The 25373-nt window shown below is 39.9% G+C and overlaps 1 protein-coding gene across 11 annotated transcripts in view; it reads left to right on the top strand.

Annotated features, from left to right (window-relative positions):
• The window catches only part of KALRN (kalirin RhoGEF kinase), a 530488-nt gene that overhangs the window by 245987 nt on the left and 259128 nt on the right, over positions 1-25373 (top strand). For all 11 annotated transcript variants that reach the window (XR_011324291.1, XM_069780931.1, XM_069780932.1 and 8 more), the window contains exons 7-9: positions 508-699; positions 7510-7641; positions 13702-13932. Coding sequence is in view for 10 of the 11 variants with exons in the window: in XM_069780931.1 (XP_069637032.1) it covers positions 508-699; positions 7510-7641; positions 13702-13932 (555 nt within the window). In the remaining variant the exon portion in view is untranslated. The remainder of the gene's footprint in view (positions 1-507; positions 700-7509; positions 7642-13701; positions 13933-25373) is intronic.

Below are 25373 nucleotides of genomic sequence, written 5' to 3'. Positions count from 1 at the left end.
ATTTCTGTAGAATATCCGTATGAGCTCTTTTTAAATTCTATAAGAGTTTTCCATTTGTTGACACTGCACGTCTATAAAAGATTCTCAGAGAGTTCTCAAAGGACTGAAAACAAACATTTCAGTTACGAATATGTGGATTTAGCGTCCAGAAATATGAAGTAATGCAACAGAAATATCAAGAATAAGATAGAAGCAATGAGTAGACCCTAACAGGCGACTAAATAGCTGAAGTATGGCAAATAAGTTTTACATAAATAAATGCAAGGGGAGAGGGGGAGATAATAGTGTTAGATAATGGCATAGATGTGCATAAAGATTCCTGAGGGATATATTTTTAGAGTGGAAGGTAGTATGCCTGCTATTCATGCATATTTAAGCGGGTGGTTGATTACTCTCACTCAACTGCTCAGCTTTACTCCAACTGATGGTGTTTGGAATGTGTAATGAAGGCAGAGGGTGGTCACAGTTCTTCCTTCTCTTTATTTATGTGTGCTTTTTAATTTTCAGAATGCCTATGTCAACATCAATCGGATCATGTCTGTTGCGTCAAGGCTTTCTGAGGCAGGCCATTATGCTTCCCAGCAAATTAAACAAATATCCAGCCAGCTGGATCAAGAGTGGAAGAGTTTTGCTGCGGCTCTGGATGAGCGCAGCACCATTTTGGCGATGTCTGCTGTCTTCCACCAGAAAGCTGAACAGGTGAGCTGCTTTTGTGACTGGCAAAATGATCCATTGCTACTTTGATAATGACGATGCTGCAATTATTACCTGATGGCTTTTGGCTTGTACGCCCTGAGGTTTTCCTAGTGGATCAGTGTCTCAAAAACAAATAGTAACATCTTCTCTGAAAAACTGGCACGCGTTCCCTGAGTGGGTAAGAAAATATGTTTATGCCTTAGTGATGAGAAAGAATCTGATCATAAGTGAAGCGCACTGGTGCGGTAACATGCTGCCTTATTTCTATTGCCTAATATTTCATCAGTGCTGTGGATAAATGCAGGATTATTATGGTCAGGAAAACAGTATGTGTCTGCACTCATATGTATATGCGGTATGTGCTGTGTGCACAGGAATATTCACACATATGACATAGACCCATACCAACAGACAATTTCTAGGAGCCAAAGCACATTAGTGTTAATGAAACTTACAGAATTTGTTCCACTACCTACTCTTGCAGTGCTCTCCATAGTCCCAAACTTTGTTAGACCTCACTAAGTAGGGAATTCAGAGACAGCTAGGAACATCCAAGAGAATTTTCCATGTCCCTGAACTCTTGTTTGTGTCTTTAATAACTACCAGAATTGTTCCATAATTTCATAGCTACAAAAGCTTTAAAATATGTCAGTGAATAAACCTTCTGCTTTTTTTACACCTAAACCAGGTCCACTTAATCGTGATGGTTCAACTTTGATCATATGTTGATTATATTCATTTTCCAGTGACAAACACTGCTTTGGGGCTCTCTTCAGTATTGTTGTGTGCTTGTTTTTCCAAGTAGTTAATATCGAAGCTACTAAGTGGGTGTGCTTGATGTTTATAAAATGACCCATACTTTAAGTGCCTGAAGAAATTATAACTGATAAGCCAGAAACTGTGCCTTGTAAACCAGAATACATGTATGGAAAAGTTTAGCTCAAAGAGTAAAGATTTTCTTTACTGTTTGTTTCTGACTGTAGAATTATAATGGATTTTTCTTTATTTTGTGTTTCCTATTGACAACAGGCCATAGCATAGAGCAATTACTCACCCTACTGGGCACATACTCATGTAAGCACACTCAGTGGCTCTGATGGGACTGATACGCTAAGATGATGCCCAGTATAAGTACTTTCATCTCTGTACAATGGGCACTGTAGTGTTTAGGTGTAGTATTCATGTTAATAATTGTCAGTCATCATATGTTCACAAATAAAAAATTTAAAAAAATTTATATCTAGCCTATAGTGACAATGAGAATGTTTAAGGTTCATTAATGAATTACTTCTTTATCATTTGTTTTGGTTTGGTGTTTGGGTTTCGGGATTTTTTTTTTTTTTTTAACAAGTGATTCCCTATTTTTCTGAAGTGCAAGTCTTATTTGCAGTTTATGGGGAGTTGCTGAGGTATTGTATAGCATGAAAAGCAATAAAAAAGAAAGCTGTATTGAACAGTCTGTCAAGCTAGAGGTGAATTTTTTCTTTGGTCTTCACACCTTTTGAACACTGTCAAAGTGGGTATTTTACCTCAGCCTTAACTTGAAAAAAAAAATTACATTAATATCACTTTCAGTTTGGGGTTTTTTTAATTTACAATTGTATGGATAGGTCTGAAAAATCCAGTCCTGCCTTGGCACCTTTTCATAAGGAACTGAAGTGTGTGCTGCCTGACAGAAGCCAGTCTCTTGTTACTAAGCAGACAGGAGAATTTGCCAATTGTGAGCAGTTGCTCCTCACTTGCAATAAGAGACAATTCAGTGGAAGATTACTGCTGATGTGAAGCCTATAAACTCAGACTGCTGCAAAAAAGAAATGTGGGAGTCAGTGTGTCCATTAGCCAGTATTAAAATTTTGGTCTTGCTTTAGTAACTCTGGTAGGATAAACTAACAACCTGAATGCTAATGATTTAGTCATTTGACCTCTATGTAGTATAAAAAGTGAGGCGTTTGGGATTTGATCTATAACTCAGCCTGTTGTCTATCAAATGTTCATTCCAAATCTGACTGACTATTATTTGGCATCACCCAGGGTTTTTTTGGTTTTGTTTTGGTTTTTTTACTCAAATCAGGGCTTCATTATTTAACAAAAAATAAGGCTTAAATCTCTGAAGCAAAGATATAGATAAATCCACTATTTCCTCCGTCCCAGATCAAATCTTTTTTTTCTCCCTTCGTTCTGTCAGTAATGTTGTTGCAGATCCAACCATTTCTCCCACAGCGTAACCCTGCTTCCCTCATACCGATCTGATATGCAGATTGTCATTCCTTCTCCAATACGATAAGCTGCTACAGTCTCTTTGTTCATTCCTTCATATTGATTGAAGTTCTCTGTGATGCCAACAGGAAGCGAGTCTACTAGTACCATAATCTTTAAGCCTTTAGGACACCCCAGCCTGCAGGGAAGTTGTTGGCCTGGGACAGAGATTCATGAAAAACTCTATGATCTCTGTAATAGGAAAGATGAGCAGGAAGCAACTTGTTTTTCAAGGTCTTTTCCTAAAGACCCCACACAGAAAGCTGCACAGAATGCAATTTGTCTGGCTTGGAAGGATGAAAGGCTGAGTCAACCCTGCTGGGAATAGAACCTCATATCTGTCTTCACGTGCCTCAGAATCACATTGCTTTCCTGGCTCTTACAGCAGATACATGTGGCATGTTGAATGGGACTCGGCTGAATGAGTTCCTGGATCAAAGCTTTTTTTTTTTATTGCTTTGTTTCTTTCTTTTTTGTCTTTTGTGTGTGTGCATGCATGTGTCTTCCTTAAATTTTTTAAACACAATTTGTACATACTAAACCATCGTCAAGAAAGGAGCAAAGAAAAAGGAAAAAAAAGGAAAGTAAAGAAAAGAAAGGAAGACAAGACAAATCTTGCCAACTTAGCCTCCAGCCAGGCTTCCTTCAGCACATGTGTTTGATCAAAACTAAACTCCAAACAACCACTACATCCAGGTCAAGGTGCAGCTCAGGATATTCAGTGGAGGTGTTTCCAAAATGTCCCTTAATTTCACCTGCTACAAATCTCCTGGTTGTTTGGTTTTTTTTTTTTCTTTTCTCTTCCCCCCTACCCGCTCTCCCTTTCTCATGCTAGCATGGAGATATTCTAGTGCAAAAGAGAATCTGCTTCTGTATCTTTAGGTACATCTGAGTCTATTCAAAGTTGCAAGAGAATGTAGGAGAACATGCCTTATCTCACTGTGATTTCAAGAGAACTGTGCTGATTTACACCAGATGGATTCTGGCCCATTAACTGCCAGATGGGGGAAGCAGACATTCCAGGTGTCCTCCCTTTCTTGGATGTAATCTCTGAAAGTGTGCTAAAGTATTCATAAGATGCTCACTCTACAGATCCTGTCAGAATGAACAAATTAATGTCTTCAGTCGAGAGATCTCAACCAATTAATTCTGGGTCAGAGTCTACCCTCAGAAATGAACAAGCAGAATTGCTATTTAAGGTAGTAGGTGTTAGGTGCCCACGCTAGACATTTGTCCTGATTCTCTGAAGAGCAACCCCTGACCATTTGTCTCATACTACATTACTCCCCAACCAGGAAGACTACTGTTCTCATCTCTCATCTCTGCCTGGATCTCTAAGCACATCCTGAACTCCCCTATCTGAGGAAAGGAAATTAAGAAGAGAGGAAAAGAAAAAAGGGAGGAAGAATTTGAGGAAAGGGAGGAAAGGAAAAGCCAGTTGATACGTATAAGATGCAGGGATAAGACCAAGATAACTTCTGCATTAGATAGGGAAATTCCAGAAACAACAACAGGAAATACACAATTAGCCTTGTACAAAAAATTCAGGGCATCAAGAGATATTATAGGTCACTGAGGAAAACAGTTTCATGGCTGCCTTCCCATCTTTCTCCACACCCACTCTGGAGCATGAAAGTACACAAGTTTGCTTTCAATTTCTCCAGGGCCTAGGAGAACCACCCTGGTTATCCTGCAGCTTCCATGCAGAAGCCTAGCAAGCAATAGGCAAGGACCATGAAAAAAATGTGGAGAAATATGGACTACAAAATGTCTGAGCTGTGTTTTGGAGCAACCATGTGATACAGCATACTGGTCCCTGAGGAAAGCTAGTAAGAAGTGGTCTGAGTACATACATTATTACCTGACCTAATACAGAATTTGCAACTTAGGTGAATAGGTTGTGAGTCAGGAGTAAGTGTAGGTCATTACTTTAAAGTTACTTTTGGATTGGATCAGAGGCACAAACGTACCTTAGGGACTTTTTTAGGAGAAATTTTTCTTAATCTTTCCTGAAGTCTTGAAAAACATGTACAATTATTGGAGGCTGTCATTTCAAACCATATTTAAGGAACTTTTTTGTTCCCAGTGGGAGCTATTCCAGTCTATGGGCTAACTAGAAATTTAAGCAATTAATTTCAATGGTATTGAGTATCCAGTGGACAGTAACAGCTCCTGTTCCAGCCTGACAGTTAGCAATTTACAATTTTAGATGCATCTTTTTTCAACTCAGTCAAATGATAATTTTGTGATATAAATATGTTTCTAGCATGAAGGGTTACATTTAATAAAGTTTTCTGTGCCTGCCACAGTCTGTGAAAAATAATAAAAATTAACATAGCTGCTTTTTTCAAGATACCCAAATCAGTAGTCCTATGGTAAGAACTAACACTTTGCAAAAATCCTTAGAGAAAAAACATTTGCTTTCCCTGTGTGAATCTACACATGCAGCACAGACCACTATGCACTGTTTCAGGGTATCAAACACTGACAGTCTGCATTTCTTAAAACTTTTTAAAACAGATGATGTCAACTGCTCCTGCTAGTGGCAGAAGTGAAATTACCGATGTAATTGTTGGTGTGACATTGCTTGTATACAATAGATACGCAAAAGAAAGATAGATGTGAGACAACAAGGTGGAAATGTGGTTATGTGCATAGGATCTTCTTGAGACTTCTCCCACCTACTGTGCAAATCACAGTCTGGGTATATGGTGGTATATGACTGTAAGAGCTTGTACTAAAATTTGTAGAATTCAGCAGTTTTGATTCAAGCTGTAACAGTGTGATTCCAGCAGCAGGAGCACTGGTCTATAAGGTGTAAAGGGGTTTTGTTCACTGTTTCAACCAAGAGGTTCATGTAACAGCCCCAAAAGGGATTGATCTCAGCTCCATGCTCTTAAAACTGCATAGGAAATGATGTGAATTCCACTACCTTGGCACAAAATATGATGACTTCAGCTTTATGCAAGGGTGTTTGGAGATTTCATCTGAAGAGATTCAACAGATCAGGAGTCAAACCAACACAGAGAACCTGCCATCCTTGCCTCCAGTCTTCTAGAAAGCACGATTTTCACTGGTAGATTTGTACTTTGTAGACATGAACATTTCGGAATTCATCTTTGTCACGGAATCTTTGTGCACTGAAAAGAAGTGTTTACAATGCAAACACTTTATAGCCTTGATTACACAGCAGGATGGTGAATAGCTTTACACTGCTAATAAAAAAGGATGCTGATGCTAGAGCCGGAGTTGAATTTAAATTCTTTGCTTTGAATCTCACAGCCCTTCATGCTGTGAGCAAGTGCTTCCCTAACAAGCCACAGGTGAACACTTCAGGAGTGGATAAAGCTGTAATTCTGAGGGTGGTTGTGTGGCATTATTCGTTCACCCTACAGGGCACTACATCTGTTGTATAATTAGCTGTTCTTTTTTATAAATAGCCCCAAAGTATGGCAGGCTGGTTTAACAGAAAGATGGAGGAAGAGAAAATATTAATGAGAAGAAATGAGGTGGCATTAGGCAGTTAGTATGGACAAAATACGAACATGTGAGTTGTGTCATTGGAGTAAGGCCTGCTTAAAAGAAAAACAGGATGGGAACCTTAGAGACTAAATTCCTTTTTCTTTTACAGAACAGGCAGCACCCAGGAGAGCTTCCCCAATTTGTTCTGCCAAAGTGGATCAGCACTGATCTGGAGGCCTTTAAGAGTGGAAAAATATTTTTTTCCATTCCTCTGCTCCCTGAAGCCATTCAGTTTCTGGCTGTCTGTTAAGGCTTCCAACCAAGGTGCTAAACCATATCAACTGCAACAGCAATGATATTTTTCTCCCTTTTCGTGGATGTCTGCCCACCAGGAACTGGACTGAGACCAGCAGCTCATTTTGCATTGGCTGCTTAGCAGCTGTCAGATGGTAATGGTATCTGATCGCTGCTGACCTGGGCCAGAATCAAATGTGTGACCCAGGAGTTTAAAGCCTTGGTATCCTATTAGCAATCCCACTGAGTTGGCCCTTGGTTGGGAACTGCTTGAATACAGACTGTCTGCCTTTCACTGAAATGAATGTCAGCGTTGATTTTAATGGGAGTTTTCTATTGCTCAAATCAGTAGTGTTAAGGACAGGTAAGCAACTGAGGGAAGATTGACAGCTGAGACAATGCCAAATACAGCTGGAGCTGTAACTGTGCCCTTTTGTGCCTCACGATTATGTTTTTTTCTAACTATGTTGCAGCCTCCCTTTTTGGAATGCAATGTTGTGACCTCCCTGCATGGTATGCAAAGACTCTTAGAATGGGTGTTTTGTGAGCCTTGTTAAAGGAGCATTTGTTTTTAATCCAGAAGAAACAGAAAACATTCCTTTGGAGCTAGGTGTTCTTCAGGTACTGAGGAGGTGACAGGCATGTGCTCTTCCAGGGTGCTCAGAAGGACTCCTTTATAACTGTTACGTTTTCCTCAGTCCTTGCTGCAGTCATACGTGGCACTCTGAAAACAAAGTTTTCTAATGTTGATGAGATGATGTTCTGTGTCACTGTTGCTCATTGTTCCTGGAATTGTTTCAGTTCCTTTCAGGTGTGGATGCCTGGTGCAAAATGTGCAGTGAAGGAGGCCTCCCCTCAGAAATGCAAGACCTGGAACTGGCCATCCATCATCATCAGACCCTGTATGAACAAGTAACACAGGCCTACACAGAGGTATGTGCTTCCCAGAGAAAAATGTGAGTATCTGTTAGGTGGCAACAGGTATTTGCATTTTGGAGCTTAGCTTTTCTAAATGAGATAGGTTGTGCTTTCCATTTCTGCAACTTTTTCAAAGGAGTGAGATCTAATCCCAGGCTGTAGGAGGTTACTCCCAGCAATCTGCTTGCAAGGGCACAAAAGGACAAATCTGAGGGACAAACCCGATACAGAAATGAAATCTAGAACTAGTGTTCACACCCCAAAGAAGAGCCGCTTCACTGCCTTTGCTGAAGAGGGTACCCCTTTAAGCCACCAGTAGCTTTACTCCTCTTGCTTTCCTTATGTGAATGAGTCCTGGCTCTAGCCAGGTGTGCTAATGGCAACAGAGGATGCCAAAGGCTTTTTCCTTCAATATACAAAGTCACAGAGATGTCAGGTCCTCATTACAATGAATGCTGCAAAAGACTGTGCTTTAGATAGAATCTAGAGTCATTTAGGTTGGAAAATACCCTTAAGATCTTCCTAACACTACCAAGTCCACCACTAAACCATGTCCCTAAGAGCCACGTCAGATGTATTTGTACATACTGTTGTCAAATCTCTCAGACCTAAATAGGGTATGTGTTTTTTTCCTTTAAAAGAGGGTGCCAAGGATGCTAAGACTAAAACATATTCTCTGGCATTTTGTAAAAAAAAACCCATAAAATTCTTCACTTGCTTTTTCCCCCATCCAGGCTGCAGCATGAAATAAAAGCTACTGACAAACAGCCAACATTCAGTGCATCTGCCTCTGCAGGCCAGGGTCTGTGTTTAGTCCACTTTATTTTGCAAAAAGGCTACAGGACCTCCCTGGCATCTGAGAAGACTCCTTTTAGGAATAAGGCTAGTCTAGATGTTCACCCCAGGCATGGGCCGACCTGCAAATTACCCTGGGAAGCCATGTACATTATCCGCTCTATTCTGTTATTCATGTCTCCAGGACTCAAGATTGTTGGAAAGTAATGCACAGATCACCTGAATGCTTGGGTTTAGTTGTAATTTTCATTTCCCTGTACTGTGCTGTGCTTGACTGTCTTTCTGGGTATCAAGGGATTTTGCTCCTTGAAGGGTTTTCCAGGCTGGACTGGAGGACTGTGCTGGTGCTTGCTTTACTTACTTAGTTACCAAGTGAAGACTCCAGAACAGAACATAACAGCTCTCCTCCATGCTCAGGCCTTGCTCTGGTCATCATGCTGTTGGAAGAATCTATAGTATAACATAGAAGAAAAAAGGATTTGCTAATCTAGGCTTGGTGGTAGGCACTCGTACATACACAGTGAAGTTGTGCAGATACCTTAATGATGAATGTAAGGAATGTGACATAGAAATCTCTTATTGTCCGAACACCTGCAAGAATTTGGAAGTTAGTCAGTTATAATGAGCAAGTCTGGGTTGCAATCACAAAGGGCAATTCCTTATTCAATAATCAAGCTTCTCAGGAACAGCGGATTGTGTGAGTAAACACAGAACAGTCCTGTTGACCTCTAGTTGCAACTGTGAATTTTATATATGTGCCTAGTCAGGTGAAACTAAGTTTTTTTGATTGCATTTAAAAATTATTTCTAAAAACGAGGTCAAATTGGGATTAAATAAAAAATAATAATGTTTGAAACCAACATTTTGTTTATCAGCCCCAATCTTAGTTTTTGTGAAATTAAAATTAATTTAAAACTCATTACCAAAACTAACATTTTACATGCATATTGCTTTTGCTGACGCTTCCTCAGAAAGCTATAACTTATCACAGACACAGCTGTTTAAAACATTTCTGTATTATTTTACTAATAAGTACCCAGAAAGGTTACAGTCTGTTATTTCAGAGATGTTCATCCCTTTTCCCACAGCTACATGGTGAGCTGAAAAGCCTTAGGAGTCCTGCCTCCTATCCACATGCCTATTTCTCCAATCTAGATAATGCCCCTTGCCTATAGAAAATAATGTTTCTTCCTTCAGAGCTCTCTATGGTGGGATGAAAATTGTAGTTTTTCTTTCCTTTCTTTTCCTGCAGTCATTGAAAATCTCTGTTGCTATTTCTGTAATTCTAAGAGATTTGGAATAGAATGAACATTCCTTGGAATAATGATTTTATATGGATATTTAATAGGTTATTAATTAACATTTAATAGGATATATGGGCCTATTCTGTGCTGTTAGAGTATAACAAAGCAGTTCAGATTCACTGCAGGAACCTAAGAAGAGACGCCCAAAGAATCATAGGGAGGCTCTTTTTTTTTTCCATCTTGCCATGGTTGTAACTATAATTATTTGCCTTCTTTCCTTTATTGCACTTAAGTGAAGCTCAGAAATAGTGGAGGCAGAGATCATGGGCCTGATATGCAATCCACAGCTAAGCAATCCTCTCCTGTGCTAAGCCAAGCTGCTGGTAGAACAGGCCTTCCTTCTTCTGAGAATCAAGTGGCAATATATTTGCTCTAAAGACCAATTTTTTTCCCTAGTGCAAATTGTAGCTGTTTCACAGACAGCACCATTAGTCTAGTCACTGCTTTGGTGGTCTTTCTGGCCCACTATGTAGGATATCTACAGATTTTAACTTATTCTCCAGCTATGTATTCAACATCGATGGAGATAATTCCACTAGCACAACAAAATCTATTTTTTGTTTTACCCAAGATCACATAACTTCTTACAGAAACATTTGTATACTGCCCATCCTAGCCCTTTTCCTACCATGAAGTCAAAATGCAGGAATATCAGCATATGATAGGAGTGTATATGTGTGTTGTGTCAGGTGGTGAGTTAAACCTTCCCAGAGAGTCCAGCAGCAATTCTGTACTTTTCAAAATAAGTGAGAAATGGTCAAATTTGTTTTGACAAATGCAGCACTGGCACTTACACCTTACAGGGACTGCAAGTCATGCTGGGTGCAGGTCCATTCATTTTAAGACTTTTGCAATACTTCTTAAAAATACATTGTGAGATGTAAGTGAAGTGGTGCAACTAAGCTTGTCTCCTTGCACAGTCCTTGAAAAATTAAAAAGATTCACGTGAAAAGAGATTTGGTGATTTATTTTTGCAGTTTTAAGGAGAACATGCAAATGACTGAAAAAGCACAGTTGGTAGCTAGCTTCTCTATTTGTGAAGCTGTTCCCTTCCTTTCCGAAATCTGTTCATTGGTGAACTCTGAGAACACAAGCCTTCCGTGACCATTGATTGGGAATGCAGTAATATTCACAACAAAAATACTTTCAGAAAAGAAACTTTTTAAGCCAAAGAACTTCAGAGCTTCAGAAGATATGAAATCCTGGAATATGTGTGTAATCCTTGCGAATACTGAGTACCACCGGTTACCTGATTGTCACTGTGCTCCTTGCATGTATTTACTCCAGCGTGATGGGACAAGCATGTAAATTGGAGAGCAGGAGAACACTTGTAATAGCCTCTGATTTGTGTTAATGATTATTAGCAGGACAACACAACCACTCGAAGTCTGGTGTTTATCTCTGGCTGAGCAGAGAATAACTGGAAGGCTGTGCCCATCCAGGAAAAATCATAACTTGTAATCTCTGAGGCTTTTTAGACAGACAACAGGAACAAATTATCATGCCATAGATAAAAGCCTAAATCCTATAGAAGAAAAAGGAGTAAGAGAGAATGCAGAAGTGTACTCACTCTGTCCCTTGCACCACAAATCTGGGAGAACATTGTCCTGTTTTAGCTTTGGACGAAGCAGGGGTGTACAAGCTGTTGCCTTTGAAACAAGGTTTTCATTCTGCATTGCTGCTACCACTGAGACTGTTTACTGTAAAGGCCTTGCTGGTCATATTCACCCACTAGTCAGCTCTGGAAGACCACTTTTTTGTAAGACGACTGAATTTAGTCTGGTGTTTTGATCAGTCATAATTAGTATACAGAATATTTCACCCAAGGGTCTGACCCCTCAAAATGGAAGAATTGCAGGGTTATACCTCTGGGAGGCAAAAAACTGACATGCAGGGCCTGCACTTGGGAGATGGAGTAGGTGTGAATAGGTCTATATTATGGCACAAAGTTTCCAGGAAAGTTGTCCTGAGTAAAGCATGTCTGTCATATTGTCTGTGCAATCACATATCTCTGACTGGTAAACTTTTGAAACTTTATTGTTAATCCTGATTCTGCTGTGATTTCTATCAGTGTAAACCAGCAGGGACTATACTAAAAGCATTGTAACACCACCCAGGGACAGATTCAGACTAAATGTAAGCCAAAGGCCAGTAACAGGAACATACTGAATTCACACAGTGAATTTAGCCAGTGCACAGAGTGAGTTTTTGGTCTAATAAGCTGCTCCCAGGTGTGTGCATAGCCTTGGTTTCCGGTTCCCAGTGATTAAATTGTTGCTGATTATCTTCCCACAGATAAAATAGGATGTAGTATGCCTTGTCTCCTTCCCTGTCTAGAAGCTGCTGCTTCCTGACTAGCAGCTATTGCCACCTCCATAATGTTGCCAAGGTAACACCTGTGCCTCAGTGTTTCCTCCTAAAATCCTCCCTCATATCACCACTATCCACTGTTGTTGGTGAGTACAATCATTCCGTCTGTGACCCCAGAAGGCTTCAGCATGTGCAAATTGTTCCAGCTGGTCTTCAGCAGCAACTCAATTTGAGTATGGAAAGCCAGTCCCTATGGACTCTCCAGATATTTCCTGATCAAATTCCAAATTGCCCTGAATATTTAAAAAATCTCCAAGGATCTGCTTAAGGCCAGCTAATAGTTGTAAGTATGACGAGATTTGACTCCCGCTTTTGCCAGTATAAATCTCAAAAGGTCTCTTGATTTCTCTGAAAATGCACCAGATACACACTGCTACAGCAGACTGGGATGTAGCATGGCTTGCCAAAAGACACAGGTTTGGGTATTAAAGGGTATTTGCTACATTTGAACAAGCAACTTATAATACAGAAATAAACGAGACTTGGAAATCCCTGAGATGTGTTTGAACTTTGACTGATAATGTTCAAAGTTTAAACTGGATGAAGAACATTCATTAAGCCATTCTCTGGCAAGATTGGTGATTGTGATTGCACAGAAATAAAAACTTTTCAGAAAATCTTGTCATTTTCACTGCAGTTTGTTTCAGAGGTAAAAGAGAAAAGTGGGCTGGGATGAGAAAGGGATTCAAATAATGTCCTCTTTTACCATTTCTGTTGAAAAAAATATTTTAACTTTGCAATCTGCAACTGAAAAATATTTCAAAAAGCTGTTTTTGGAGAAACTGTGCATGCACACACTTGTTAATAGCAGTTTGGTTTTTATGGTTCCATTTTTCATTTTGTCCCTGCAATATGAAAATGCTCCAGGAATGTTCCAGGAAAAAATCTGGTGTTAAAAAATCTGACATTCTGGGATTTTTTAATGCCCAAATGCCTTTGCATCTGAAAATGTGTTTTAATTTGCTCAAAAAAAGGTTACATGTGTGCAGAGGGCTTTGCATTTGCCAGCAAACTTTGTAGCCCATTGCAAATGGAGATTATAGGTCCTTCTGAGCTGTTCCTGGTGAAGAAAAGAATCGCTATCATATACTAATTTATTTTTCACAGCCACTGAATGAAATACAGAATCAGAATGCCACACTTCTCAACGTATGTACATACTTAGTAATCCTACGAAGAAAGGGCTCTCCCTTATCATACAGAATATGAATAACTCTGCCATCTGTGGTTCTCTTAAAATGCCACCTCCTCACAAAAATAGGCCCGCTATTGCAAATGTCACCTGTCATCAACTAGCATATGTCAAGAATTTTCAGTGCCCGAGTGTCAGAACGTAATATAGTCTTGGGATCTCTGTCTCTGTGTATGCAGTCCCAGCAGGGCAGTATCTGTGCTCCTGCTGAGTGACACAGCAGGCCCACTAGGAAGCGAAGGCAAGTGCTGAATGTGTAAGTACAAGTCAAAAAGAGATGTTATGAGGTCTTTCTTCCTTTTTGACTAAAATAAGGAAAACACACAGGAGAAAAAGCATCAGCTAGACTGTTTTCTGTCAGCTATTGGATGTTTAAGTATCAGTACAGTGAAGTAGACCTATTTCTTCACTCAGGTGAGCCAGGATGGAAAAGCCTTGCTGGATGTTCTACAGCGTCCCTTGAGTCCTGGGAATTCTGAATCCCTCACTGCTACTGCAAACTACTCCAAGGCTGTTCACCAGGTGTTGGATGTGGTACATGAAGTCCTGCATCACCAGCGGCGCCTAGAGAGCATCTGGCAACACAGAAAGGTCCGGCTACATCAAAGGCTGCAGCTCTGTGTTTTCCAGCAGGATGTTCAACAGGTAATACCATTACTAAAGAAGATAAAGAATGGCCCTTTCTTTGCAGTCATAAAGATTGTTTAGTGACTCATCTAGAGGATATTGCCATAACCAAGATGTCACATGCAGCTCTATCTATGCTAGAAATATGCTAAAATCTTAATGCACCTCTCAGCACCTCTCAGTACCTCTCAGTTTCATGTTGGAAATCATCAATCAGTCCATTGATTATTGATCAGTCCATTCCCCACAAGAATGTGACACTATTTTCAGCAGTTAATTTTTCACAAGTGAGCTGTAGGTACTCTACTGTTCTTGAGAAAGTAATGTTTAATAGAAAGAAGAATTTCAAGTGTAAAAAGCAATTTAACTGTGGTGTATTTCACCTTCCTATATGGAAACAATGCAGATACAGGCCTTTTAGTGGTGGTGTTTTAGATGATCTTTGCATTATTACCACTTATGGAGTCCACGTACTTGTGCTATGAGTTTGCTGGCTCAAATGAACTGCACACCCTGATGTGCAGAGCCCACCTCACAGAAATACAGTTTATACAGTACAGGCTCACCTCTGAGAACTTAGGCTCCAGGTGAATAACTTTTCTCTCCCGAAGGAATCCGTCTGAATACCAGCACAACAGCGTAACTGACAGTGACTATGAAAAGCCATGTTTGTAGCTGCCAAATATGCAAGCACAAGCAACAGATGTTACAGGGCTCTGCTCGTTCAGGATGGTGTGGTTTGTTTAAGGGCCCCATTACAGCCCGAAGCAGATGTTGGTAGCAATATGGTACTTGCTTTAAATGAAGAGGCTGAGTGTTCTAATCATGTTTATGGAGCATTCTAATGTCCCTAGGGTTCTTTCTATCGTTGCCTTCCTGCAAGTGAAAAATGAGGTGGAGATGGAGTGGCAAAGCGGTCACATGCAAAGTAAACATGAAGCAGCAAGGACAGGAGACAGGCAACGTTCATTCAAAGTGCAAATTTGTGGTCCTGTTAGTGCCATAGTTGAAGTGCACCAGCACAGACAGAACTGCAGCTGTAGATATCCTTTGCAAATATGTATGACCATTTCTCTGGCAGCCTTGAAAAGTTTGCCAGAATTTCTACCTGCTCATTTTTTTCCTATGAAACCACACAAATATTCATGCCATATATATAACTAAAACCAGGATTGAATGTAACAGATGCTTAATGTAAGCAACTTCACTTTCGTTATGTGTCAGTAAACATACTGCATGGTAATGAAATTCATAAGCTATATATTAAATAGAGCATGTACTCGGAATTCAGTTAGAATACTCTCTGCATATTATATGAAGTTAATACAATTTTGGAGTTAAAATCTCAAAAATCAAGGGTTGTAAATTCTGATATTATGCTTTTTCCAATTGTGGTATATAATGTCAATAAGAATCCATATTATCTTAGGAGTTCTTCATCCCCTAGGGTGATTTACACTTTTGTTCAATCTCTCCAACCCAAAACTTTCTCTCTTACATCTTTTGAAATCAGTAGAAGTGTTTATGAGGTTCATTCATGAAACCCATTCAGACTTTTACTTCCCACATATGCAAGGCAATGAGGCTGCGTCACTGTTCAAAAGGTTTTCAAAAGGAACAGGTCTTTTGTAAGTACTGTGACTTTTGGTGAGAGGAAAAGAAACAAGCAGTAAGAGTCACTGGAATACAGTCACTTTAGAGAGCATTACTCTGTGTGAGTTCTGTTGGCAGCAATCTTTCAAAATTTTTCTCTTAATGGGTAGTTATTATCTGGAAAGCAACAACTTAATGACAGACATGTTTCTATCCTAGCGTACACTTACTGGAGGCATCTCTTTGTCCTGCTTAGAAAGTAAAGAGGAAGAGATGAATCATTCTGTTCACTAAACATCTGTACTATTCAAGATAAATGCTTTGTAACTCATAAGTGAAATGATCAGCTAAACAGAAATATGAAGTGTAGATTCCATGAGGAGGAGAAAGATATCCGAGTAGGTTGATGGTGGTTTTTTTGAAAATAATCGCCTCGTATATCAGTTGTGCAGTTCCTGTTACGCTTATTTTGTTAAATGCCCATCAGTTGGCAGGTGAAGCTGTCTACCTGTACGTTGTCACTAATCATAAGTAACATTGATCTATAATAATTTGTTGCCTTGTCAAAATTTAATAACCTTTAACTGAGTTCTTCCTGGTTCAAGTCTAAAAAGAAAAGATGTGGGAGAACAAATCCTGACAGGAGAGTCACGAGTTTATTAGACTTTGCTGTTTTCTAGACAAGTAATGATACAGTGTAGTTTCTCTAAGGAAGATGTTCCTCTTCCCTTTCCACCCAGCTCAAAATTAAGCATGTTCTCACAGATGCAGTTTTCCCTACCAGGATGTCCTGTGGCTCTCCAGCTGTTGGCCAGTGCAGTAAAAATTCTGGTGAAAGATGATCTCCATGTCAGAACTTAACACTCCCTCACTTGTTCATCTATACCTTTCTCTTCATGTCAACTGTTCTGTATCAATCTTTTCTTAAAAGGAGATATGAATAGGGACAGGTTTTGTTGCGTTGTATGTTCTTAATACAGACTCCAGGATTATTTTGCATCCTCTCAGTCTGCCATTAATTGCATTAATAGCTTTTGGTAAAGACACCTCTCCAAGAAGAGATTCTTATGAATCTTGAGAGATAATAATTTCTCACCTAACTACTCTAGTTAGTCTTGCCAGAGGGATCAAGTATTTAGGCATGCAATATCAAGTGTTCATAGAGAGGTCTTGCAAAACTGGTTAGCTGGATGAAGGCTTTATGTAGGCCAAGTGTGTGCCTTTTGGGCTAGATTTAAAGGTTAAGCTGTGTTAAAGAGGGCTCATTTATGTCATTCCTGGGTGTATTCTGCATCATTTGCAAGGCCAGACTACATGCATGACCGGCAGCTCAGGGCTGTGTTCTCAGATAGTTTCACACTGTCAAGGAAATCCTTTTGATTCTAGCTGGGTTTTAGTTTGAACTGCACAAAACCTGAAAACACTGAAAATGATGGATTAAAAGAAATAAGAGTATTTTTTATTCTGAGATAGAAAGTCAGGTATCCTTAGTGTCATGTCATAATCAAAATACAAGTTGTGCTGTAGAAAAAAGAAAGTTTAAACACTGTGGATAGCCAAGTTACAATATTAATGTAAGAAATGTTACAGTATGAAATAACATTGGAAGTAATCACTACCTCACACCATCGGATATTTTACAAGATTGTTATTACATCTATGTATTAATACAATTACATCAATTTGCACATCTGAACCAAGGTAAATAATGGTGTGTTAAGGACAATGAGTTATGAACACACGGAATTTTAAAGAAGGAAACAATATAAATGGTGTGAAACTGCATTTACAGCCTTCACAGGAAATGGAGCACCATTCACACAAAAGGGATAGCAGTTAAGACAATTTGTGAGCTGTTATGAAGCTCTACACAGGCAGGAACTGACAAGGAACTCTTTTAACACCAAAAATATTTAGGATCATTATAAAAATGTTGGATTGCCGAGTGTGTAAAATACTTCATTGCTTCAGTCGTTTTTTAGAAGTTCTCTATCATTTCAGATAGGGAAGAGCTGAATCCTTTGATCCTTTTAGAACACAGTTGTGGGAGGAGGTGCTGAGATTCTGTCCTCCAAGGGAGGAAAAAGATCCCATTGACATTCATAGTAATATTCTGTAATTCCTGCAGAAGCTTCAGCCCATTTTTGGTAGCTTTTCCTTTTTGCCCCTCTCTGCTCTGCGTCTTCCCCTTCTGCAGACTATTTACCAGCAAATTAACATCATTTCCATTTCTGTTGAAATTTGAAATTGTTTTCACCTTGTCTCCAATTTCCACTGCTTTCCACTGTTACATCCTGATTTACCCTGTCTGCCTCTGCATGCATTCCTCCACTTTAATATGTTCCCTTTGCCCCCGTGAAGAGCAACACTGTGAAACAAGCAAGGGTAGCATGAGGGTTGTACCATGAGCAGATGTTACCAAGCAGCCTTCAAAATAGCTGGAGTAAGTTTTTAACACTGTTCTTCACCCCATTGCCTCCCCCATTCCCTTTGTTTCATATGAGCAAGAATTTTGTCTGAATTCTCTCACTTCATAAACTCATTCAACTGAAGCTGTAAAGCCTGAAGCTTACCTATTAAAGTAGAAGGAATATGGAGACCCATCAAATGCATTATTGAAATGGTCTGTGCAAGCCTCGAACTTGGTATTTTAAAGCACTTTCGTGGCAGAGTAGTCAAACTGCTACTCTTATTCTGCAGGCTTCATTCCTTCTCATGGAAATTCTCAGTCTTTACCTAATTTCCATACATACACACCAACACTTAGCCTGACAGCTAAGCTTAGGCAGCCTTTTCTTCCACAGATTCACATGATTCTCTCAAAGTCACTGCTGGTGCTGCTTTCTTCTTGCTTCACTTTGGTTGTGATGGTTGCCTGTAAAGGAAGAGCTGGAAAATAGGTGGATGTAGAGGTATTCTGTGTGCTGGTGGAGTTTCTTGGCTATGTACAAAGCCTTGAGTTAGCTGTGGTGGCTCTGCATAGCAAAATGGAACAAGCGCATCATGCCAGATGAAGACCAGTAGTAAATAGCAAAATGATACTAACAAATGCTTACTGGCAAGAGGGTAGGCATGTACTAAGAAGGCTAGGACTGTTGCCATACCAGCTGTACTGATGTCTCAAATCCTCTTGGTTACTGGAAAGGTGAAGCTAGGCCAGTGTCAGGTTTACCTGGATTTCTCTAAATTTGTGGATTTGCGTTCTGTTGGCTTCATGCCTAGATACATTAATGGGCATAGCTTTGGTTTCCCTGTGTGGTTGTCTGCCTCTGGTGATGGATAGAAAGGCCACGTGGCCATACTGATATCATTACACTTACCAGCTGCCATTGCTGTGGGAGACTGCGAAGTATTGCAGCGGAAAGGCTGTCTCTCTTCATAACCAAGCACTTTAACTTGTAAAGTGTCTGGCTTTTAGTGGCCAAGAAAACAGATCAGGGCATGATCCTGACATCATTTGTATGTAAAACTGTCCTGCCAACATCTGTCTGTCTCCATACACTATCTGAGAATGCTGAACACTTCATGTGGTGCATGTGATATACGTAGTCCATTTGCAGAAGAATGCTAGGATATTCAAGGCAGTTCATGATTCATTTAGCTCTCACACAAGATTTTAGAGGATTAAGTCTGTACATCCCCCCACACATGCACGGATACACTCAGTTGTTTTGATCACTTCAAGGCAATGAAGAGTTCTGCAACATTCTGTAGTTTTCCAATTTGTCATAGTTTGTTTCAAAGACAGAAGAAATCAGACTATATATCTCCTTTTATGCTTTGTTTACAATAATACCTTCACTGGGTCTTGTAAAACAAGGGATTTATTTGTAAACAATTGCTTAGAAAAAAGAACATTATAATCAAGTCAAGATTATATTTACTACCATATGACTTCAGCCACATCACCCGGCAAAAATACATCACATGCTCTGTGTGCCATCTGAGCAGATTTAGCCTGTAAATAGTTTCCACTGACAAATCACTAATTAAAACATTACAATTCAAAGCATCCTAGAGAATTTTCACAGCCCCTTTGGTAAATTTATCAAGTAATGAGATGCGTTTAATGTTTGTCACTTATATGTTTACATTTTCAAAGTATTACTGCTGTACTTTCTCTGAGCTTAGAAGGTATATGTGACCTTACCAGCAATAAGGTTGAAGTATTACTTGATAATGAGTAGAGGTTCTAACTATGGTTGTATTGTCCCCAAAAATTAATGAAAAAGGAACTCAGGAGTCAATACTGGTAAAACTACTTGGCAACCTTCTCCCAATGGGATGTAACAAGAGAGAAAACAACCTTTTGTTATCTGTGACTGAGAGATAAATACCTCTGTTTTCACTAACCCTGTCCTTCCAGCAATTGTTGAGGCCAGAGTTTCCACACCTGGTTTATTATCTGATATAAATATTTCACCACACAATTCTGATAGATCACCATACAACTTTTACCTACATAGCTCTAAAGGACTAACTTAATAAGATGTGCACGTTTCCAAACCCACGTTATGTCTCTAACAGCCTCTTATTTAGTACTTGTCTGCCTTATTATTTATGCAGTAAAGGATGGTACATTTGTAGTAAAAGGATTTTTTGTTTGTTTGTTTCCATCCATTCTTCGTCACAGACCATGCAATAAAACATCTTGGCAACCACTTCTTTAGAGCAATTTTCATTCCATTCCTTTTGTTCCTGCCAAAGGATCTGGCACATTTTCAGGCAATGTGAGTGCAAGTCTAGGCAATGAAGAGATTTGTGGCCCCACTCATCTTCTGAGGAGGACTAACAAGTAACCAACATTGACACTGATTTGAAAGTGAAGTGGTGGTATATTTGTGCTGATTAGTATCCTGCAGATATTATGAAAAGAATTAATAATGACATGGCTATTTAAATAACACAAGGGTTGCTGAGTGACTTAGTTGCTTATTTTGAACTGTTAAAAAAGGACCGTCATTCCTTAATTTGAACCCACAGTGGCATGGAATTATGCAGGAGTTTCAGATGATTTCTGCTGGCTATATATGTATCTCTAAGCTCTGGTGGCAGCAGAGAGAGTAGTAGAATAAGAGCACGCTGCACAGCTATACAATCCTTATTACTCAATGACCAGATTGTGTTGGATTTGCTGCACAAGGCAGCCATGCTAGGAAGGAGAATATTGCCCACATATTTCTTCAGTTTCTGGTGATTTCATATGGATGTTTCTTTAGTTCCTTTAGCTTGCAAAGTCACAGAACATTTATGGACAGTGCACTCAGGGTTGTCCAACCCAAACAGGACAGGGTTCATGGAAAAAGTACACAGCTGAAAGAAATAACATGCATTTTTCCTCTTTACCAGTGACTCTGGCATAGAAATCTGCTCTTTGAAGGGCCACAGCACAACTTCCCAAGCGAGGAGTACAAATATGTGGCACTTGGGTATTTGAGCATGTTCAGACAATGGCTCTTGCTATAGAGCTAGGCTCTGTGTTTCTGTCCAGGCAGTCACATTTGCACCCTGTTACTAGTGATCAGTGTATGGTACAAGAACACCTCAGAGATGTCTCAGACTATCAGCCTAAGTAATGAATTGCTTTAAATACTTCAGACTCACGTGAGAGAGAAGGAACTCTGTTCTAAACTTCTGACAAAGCTCTTTAAATATAGATCGGTATTATCTTGTATTTTTTGTGCCAAAACTCTTCACAAAGAACTATAGGTTTAAATTATTACATTTTCATTTAATGATATTTATTCTGGAAATTCCTTAAGGGTTGCTGATTAACAATACTCTATCCTCTTCATAATTTGATTTAAACTGTAACTTGAAATTATCTGAAAACAACCTTTGTGTCTTTCTTCCTCTGTATAGTTATTAAGCCAAGCAGACAACTGTTCTTTGTGCTTTTAAAGAGTCACTGATTAAAAAATAGTAATGATCACTTTTTAATTTACACACAGAGCAGTAGTGCTAGGGATATCAAACTTCAGGGGCCAGCTTCAGTTACCAGCTGAAGTTTACTTAGCATTGATGTACGAGCAGAGCAAGAACACTTTGATGAGCTCCACAGCTGTCTTGGGAAATAGGATCTGAAGAAATCTGAACCAGCCAGCTTGATCTCTGAACCTACTGAAGTGAGAAGAGGAACTGGGAAAAAAAAAAGAAAAAAAAAATTCCTTTGTGTCCCAAAAAGTGTTTTTCTTGTTTAGAGCACTGTCTGTCTTTCAAGACCTGGTCCTTTCGGATGGTCTGTTTTGCTGTTTGTGGAACTGCAAATGTTTGGATTCTTACTGAGAGCTTAGGAACCTCTGAGAAGGCCTTCTGAAAACCCTTTGAAATCCCACTGACTCACTGAAGTTTTGGATCTTCCTCATAGTGGACGAAGAGGACATAATTCATAGTATGACAAAATGGAGAAGGTGATATAAAGATAGAGTTATTTCTCTGTAGGTAGATGCAACTATCCATGGTCTGGATTTATCCTGCCTGGCTTCAGGAGTGTAACTGAATCATCCAAGTCAGGAGCCTAATGCATAGTCTCCTTTTTATAGTCAACAGAGAGACCCTGGCATCTTCAGAGAATTATACAGTCTGTCTAAGATCTGAATTGTACCCTGGATACTTCCCTCTCTTACTGTTGAATGTCAGAGAAATAATGGTAAGGTAGGCTCTTCAGACAAGACCTTCAGTTTATTACCTAATACTGGGTGAGATGTATTAGGATGCAAGAGCCCTATCCTGTGTGGTGCAGAGCACCTTTAGCCATCATGACAGGCCACTCAGTGCCTTTCTGATCCAGGATTTGCTTTGCAGCAAACTGCAAGGAAGTCAGTCCTAGGCAAACTGCTAAAATTTGCTGTTACACTTAAGCAGAATCATCCTCCTTATATACCATGTCCTCATTGTCTATTTCTATCCCAGGATTGTTTGCATGTCAGCATCCCTGAAAATATGATGTGTAGTTTATGGTTTCTGAAAGATGTTGTTGGCTGTCATTGTCGTGGCAAAGGAGGAGAAAGAATCAGGCTTGTCTGTTACTGATTAGGCCTCCAAAAATAGTAGGAGGAAAAATAGAGTTTTCTCCAGAAATATGTATATTTTTTGATTCTAGCAATTGCTAGAATGAGTAATCATCACCAAGGACCTGGAGAAAAGTAAGGTCTTTGAATAAACGTAGGCTGGAATGCCAGAAGACTTTCTCCCGTGTAACTTTAAGAAGTAACAATAACAGTAGTACTTCTTGCTTATTGTGGTTTCTTTCATCTCAGGATTATGGGTTTTCTAAATGTTGATGTTGAGCAACTTGTCAAAGGTCACCGAAAGCTTCATGACTAGAACTCTTCATGTCAGGATGTCTGATTCACAAATCCCTGCTCTTAAACCCTTGAAGTCATTGCTACTCCAGTTTTACCCCTTATGAAAAGGTCTTATAGGATTTATTGGGACTATCTAAAATGAAATAAGGGTCTGTTATGCTAAGAAATAAATATACTATTTTGGGCATTGGCTTAGGAGTCCAAAATAGTCATTCTTTTCTACTCCATTTGTTTCCCTTGATCTTTCCTTCCAATTATGTCCTCACATGGCCTCCCAGCTTTTTCATGATCCTGCCTGTCACTCAGAGTGATCAATCCTCTTTCATATTGCTTTTGACTGATGGCCAACAAAAGGTATTTTCATTGAAGTGAGAAAAAACATAGCCAGATAACAAAGAGGGTAATGATAGCTAGTTCCTAAAGTATAACTATAACAATTTCACTGTGTTTTCCTCCACAGAGCAGCTGCTCAGCCAGCTGGTTACTTTCCCCCTCTGGTAATGAATTGCACTCATGATCTGAGATTATTATGTTTTGCTGGGTAGCAAGGCCCAATTTATGTTGAGCTGATCTGGCACCATGACCTGTTTCTGCTAGCTGCTCCTCTCCATGCTAGTCATTCCCACTAGCTCTTGCTTCTCCTTCAGCAGTTCTACCTTACTGCATGCCGCAAACTGCTTTTACTAGCTCTGCTCCATATGGCCGTGCTCTGCAACAGCTCTTCACTCTGTTAGCATCTCCTGTTGGCTGTGCCTTGTTTCGGTAGCTGCCCTACCTAACTAACTTGACTAAAGAGTTCTGGTATTTCTGTCCTTGGAAGAGGTTGTGCAGTATTTAGGACTAAACACAGTGGTTTAGCTCACAGGAGACTTTTAAGCAACTTCTTTTGTTTCATATTCCTCATAGGGAACTCTTACACAAAGCTTCTTGCTTGTTTTTTAAAGTTGTAATCTTTGGATTGTAGTTCTGGAAGCTATTGCCTAGGCTGGGGTGACCCTTCAGGCACATTTAGACAGAGCTGGTTGGCTCAAACTCCTGCATACTATTACAGCTATAAACTTTCTTTTATGTTATGCTGTGGTTCCCTCTTAAAAAAAATGTCTTTCAAATGTGAAAACATACAAAACAAACAGGCCTGTCCATTGGTCTTTTACCTTTCTCCTACCTTTGTTTTGATAGTTCTTTATTTGTATCTTTCCTGCCTTTTGGATATTTTTGGATGGAATGTGTGTTGAGGGATGGAGAAAATTACTTTTTTTTTGGCTTCAGCAACATACAAAACATTCTGACCTTGAGACAGTTCCCTTCCCAAATAAGGAGGAAAAGTGGGGGGGAACCACAAAATGACCCTTTTTTTTTTTTTTTTTTTTCCTAATTTCCCTCTTCCTCCAGCAAAAAGTAACTTTAAACAATCCAAAAGTATTGTTTCTGCTTGCTTACCTCCTCAGGTTTTGAAAGTGCATGAGGTGTCAGGAAACCAGAAGAGAAGGAAGTTCAGGATGAGGGGATGCCATATTCGGGGAGCCACCAAGCTAGGAGAAAAACATAAGAAAGGAAGCAGTTTTTCACAGAAAACTTCAGTTTGGAGGAAACTGAACTTTTCATTCAAAAGGTGCTCTTAGAGGAAGTCCTCAACCACTTCTGCCCCTCATTCTGCCCATGACTGTCACTCCTAGAGTCTTTTAGGTGGCTCCTCTTCTCTCTTGGTTGTCAGCTCAAGGTTGTTCCTTGCTGAAAGGGCTTTTCATAAGTCTGGTCCTGCTTGCACATATATTCTAGTTTATTATTGCATTACCAGTCTGCCGGGGGACGCAGGGCTCAGCATCTATTTGTTTACCTCCCCACAAACAGCTTCTCATTGCCATTACTCATGGCCTCCTTTGGTGAATCTGTAAGGTCATTGGCCTTTCACCCGTCAAAACCCTCACAGGATCCATTTCTGCTGTGACATGAAGAAGAAATCAGCCATACAGTTATGTGTAGATTACACAGTGATGCAAACGTCCTGGGCTTTTTATTTCAGCTCTGCTGTGTCTCGCATACCGACTGCCTGGCTCAGCATGGGGTCTGTATGCTACATGCAAAGCTTCTCACACACCACAGTAACTTAGCCCTTTTCCCACTTATTTGCAGTACTGAGCTGTGACTTCTCTGCCCTGGCACACCACGTGTCAAGTGCAGCTGGTTTGCCTGAGCAGCGATTGACATGCAGGCAATACAACAGAAGAGATGCTGCAGTGGCCCTACAGCAGGAGAAATGCTGTGGTGCAGGTTTGAATCCCTAGGTGGGACCCAGTGACAGAGGAACCCTGCCAGGAGGTCAAACACAGCCTTGCACTGCATCCCTTTCCCCCTGTGCACAGCCTTGACACATCAGAGTATCTTAAAATGGGAGATAAAATGTTTGAGACATTAGGCTATTTATTTAAAAGACAAGAGATCCTAGAAAAGTCCCTGATGGAGAATAGCCACTCCTGGCATTCAGGGCACTTTTCATCCTTGTTCTCCTGCTTCTTCTTCCCCACATGGTTTGCACTGTCATATTTTGCCTCTAGTCCC

Source organism: Haliaeetus albicilla, chromosome 4, assembly GCF_947461875.1.
Source record: "Haliaeetus albicilla chromosome 4, bHalAlb1.1, whole genome shotgun sequence".
Taxonomy (NCBI): Eukaryota; Metazoa; Chordata; class Aves; order Accipitriformes; family Accipitridae; genus Haliaeetus; species Haliaeetus albicilla.
The sequence above is the reverse complement of the archived record's forward strand: the minus strand, read 5'-3'. Positions and strand labels throughout refer to the sequence as shown.